This window comes from Gouania willdenowi, chromosome 22 (assembly GCF_900634775.1).
Source record: "Gouania willdenowi chromosome 22, fGouWil2.1, whole genome shotgun sequence".
NCBI classification, from domain to species: Eukaryota; Metazoa; Chordata; class Actinopteri; order Blenniiformes; family Gobiesocidae; genus Gouania; species Gouania willdenowi.
The window spans coordinates 20,486,980-20,490,391 of NC_041065.1; the positions used below are offsets into that span (position 1 = coordinate 20,486,980).

The following is a 3,412-nucleotide window of genomic DNA, read 5'->3' on the forward strand; positions in this document are numbered from 1 at the left end:
TCATTTGTTCATTGCCAGGCTGTGTAACGTGGAGGTGGTGGCGGGCAGGGGCTGGCAGAGCGTGCACGGGCAGGGCATTCCAGGGAAGTGCCTGTAGGAGCTGGCCAGATGGAGCGGGTCCTTCAGGAGGCCCTGCACCGGAGTGTGAAAGCTCAGGAAGCTGGCGGCGGGAGGGGAGTGCGGCGTTGGTGCTGAGGGAGGAGAAGACGAGTGATGTTGGAGGGCAGAAGTAGTGCCCACCAGAGAGTGCAAAGACTGGGCCAGGGGATGCAGAGGGAGGTGAGCAGCTGTAGAGGTAATGGCGGAGTGGGTAGCAGAGCGACTCTGGGCAGCAGCACTGCTTCCATAAACATCCCCAACTAGTTTCTTCATCTCTTCCAAAGAGCTGGACAGCATGAGGATGTAGTTGCGTGCAAGCAACAGGGTGGAGATCTTTGACAACTTGCGCACCGATGGCCCATGAGCGTACGGCATGACCTCTCTCAGGCCGTCCATGGCCTGGTTCAGGTCGTGCATCCTCTTCCTCTCCCGACTGTTGACCTTCAGCCTCAGATCTTGCACCTCATCCTTGTTGGGCTCAGACCTGTTTTTGGTCTTTCCTCCACATCTCTCTGTTGAGCCTTGTCTGGTCTCGCTCTCTGCTCGGTTCTCTTCGCAGTATCTCTGAAACATCTTGTTGGAGAAGAAGCTTCCAGCACTATCGTCGACCACCAAGTCTGGGGATGAAGAGCGGCTGCAGGTGGAGCCAGCGTCCGAATCCATTTTCATCAAAGTGGGTAAATGTTCAAGTCAAGAATTCGAGAAAAAGGCCAAGTTTTGAGAGTTTTTGTTAAAGGCCTGAATTGAGAAGTTACTTCCTTGTTGCTTCAATGTCAGAGCTTCTGCTTCTTATCCACAGGAAAGAGTGTGTGTCTAAACTGTCACCCCTCAGGCTCACTGGGGTGTATTTATATGGCCGGGCACAACAAAGGAACAAAAAAGCTGCATAATGAGACACTTATGGCCACAGCCAATTGCAGAAGGGACACACTTTCACCCCCTCTCACACCTCCTTCTCTCACCCCCACTTCTGCCTCCCACACCAGCACATGACTCCCCCATCACTGATGAACCCCCAACCATTAACCAAAACATGTTGTGTTAAGCTCAACACTTAACCATGAAGTGAGTTGTTCTGCCGTCACAGAGTACCTAATAATGATACAACAAAATGAATTCAAACATGAGCGATGATGCAACATATTGACATTATTGTCATAGTGTTTAAGTGACCATTCAGTCTTGAGGTGCCTTATCAAATGATGCATGACAGTGAAAATGAGCATAATGAGAGAAGTCAAAGTCATGCTTTAGTTATAAATCAGGATAAATCAGGATGCAACTTTTCAGGTTTTAGCTCGGATCCCTCCTTACAGTAGTGAAAGTGTGCATTAAGCAATCAGTCATGGGTTCAAAAGCCTGGCCCTTTTTACTGCTCCCCTCAAATACTGCAGATCGATGATGCCTTCAGGGCCTTATTTGCATACGGTATCCATGAGACCCTTTGGAGAAAGGTATGAAGCTCCATATGAGGTGCTTAAACTTGTAAAGAGCAGCGTTAATGGCAGACTAGGTACAATTCAACCGGGAGCTGGCAACAAAAGGGGTTGGATAAATATGACTCAGCTCCCTTAACAGTCTGTAAAATCACATCACTATCACTGAAAGGAGGTAGTTAAAAAGATACTAGATGAGTGGGCTCAGCATTGTCTTCACAGAATTCAACCATAAAGCCACAAGCACTTTCCTGTTTGTCACAAATGCAGCACAGTGAAATATTTATCTGAAAATAATCAGCACTCCTAATCATTTTTAGGTCCAGATCAAACTATTTCTCAAAGACTTGATCCTACCACTAAATAAAGGAATTTCCTGCGTTGCTTTGCCAAGTAAAGCTTCCAGTTAGCCTTTGAGGGTTGGTGTGTGTGTTACCTCCTACTCAAGATGAGAAAGAAAAAACATCTCCTCTCTGAACTTTGGCTTTCCGGGTTGGAGCACACTCACTGCAAAATGAATCAGCCAAGAATGAACACATCTCAAATGGGGGGGGAAAAAACGCATTTTTAAGAGGTTGGACTGGATTGTGTTTGGTAGCTGTTAGCGTTTCTCTGCATGTCACACAGGAGGAGGACCACTTTGTCCTATGCCATGGACATGGCTCTTTTTTTCCCCCCGCCTGGAGCACAGAATTGTGACGTTTAGTGCATAAATGTCAGATAAATGCAACCTGGATATTCAGACAGCAGTTGCATTGCAAAATGTCAAATCCATATTGAATTTAAGACCACAGATGAAAGTGGCCTGGACTGGATTTGAATATGGGGGAAAATAATCAGATTTTGGTTGCATTTGCCTGCCTTAAATAAATATGTGAATGGGTTTGGTCCAGAATACATCAGTGAGATGTTAGTCGGGTATGAACCCAGCAGGTCTCTCAGATCTATGGACACAGGTCAGATAGTGGAGCCCAGAGCTCACAATAAACTGGTGATGCTGCGTTTAGTTGTTATGCTGCAAATAAGTGGAACAAACTGCCAGCAGAGCTGAAGTCAGCATCTAATGTGAACATTCATTCATTCATTCATTTTCAGACCCACTTATTCCTGTTCAGGGTCGCGGGGGTCTGCCGGTGCCAATCTCCGGCTCTCATTGGACGCTGCGCGGGGGTACACCGTGGACAGGCCGCCAGTCCATCGCAGGGCAACACAAACAGACAGACAACCACTCACTCTCATTCACTCCTATGGGCAATTTAGAGCAATGAACCTTACAGTCATGTTTGTGAATTGTGGGAGGAAGCCGGAGTACCCGGAGGAAACAAATGCAGCACGGGAACATGCAAACTCCACACAGAAAGGACCCTGGTGTCAACCCCAGGGCTTGAACCCAGGACCTTCTTGCTGTGAGGCGGATGTGCTAACCACTAAGCCACCGTATGATGTAATGTGTTTGTTGATGATTTTAAACGATTTTACTCATGAATAATGTTCTTATAGATTTTAAATGTTGAATGTTTTCTGTTGCACTTTTTGATCATGTAAAGCACATTTAGTTGCCTTGTGTATGAAATGCGCTATAAAAATGAAATTGCCTTGCCTTGCCTTCCATGCCCCATATAAACTGGTAAAATCACCAGCCCTAGACAGGGAAAGCAGGTCGAGGAGATGAGTTATTAGAGAGCTATATACACAAACCTCTGAATTTGTGCCTCATTCTCTGATATTCTCTGTTCAGCTCTCACCTCCTTTGGGCTGAATCAAATCCCTCTGATACGCAACAGTGTGAATACAGCCTAGTGTGTCCGTCGCTGTGTGATCTCATTGCATTGAAGTCTATCTCATTCATTTGTGCACAAACGCAAACCTTAAAGTAG

At 46.4% G+C, this 3,412-nt stretch overlaps 1 protein-coding gene across 1 annotated transcript; it reads right to left on the reverse strand.

Moving 5' to 3' along the window:
• On the reverse strand, positions 1-762 carry olig4 (oligodendrocyte transcription factor 4). The gene has a single exon (XM_028437512.1). It carries the CDS (start codon positions 760-762, stop codon positions 1-3), a length of 762 nt encoding a protein of 253 aa, XP_028293313.1.
• Between the last annotated feature and the right edge of the window lie 2,650 nt (positions 763-3,412).

What these genes read in the sequence shown, in the direction of transcription:
- olig4 (XM_028437512.1), bottom strand. Translation starts at nt 762, where the DNA reads ATGGATTCGGACGCTGGCTCCACCTGCAGCCGCTCTTCATCCCCAGAC.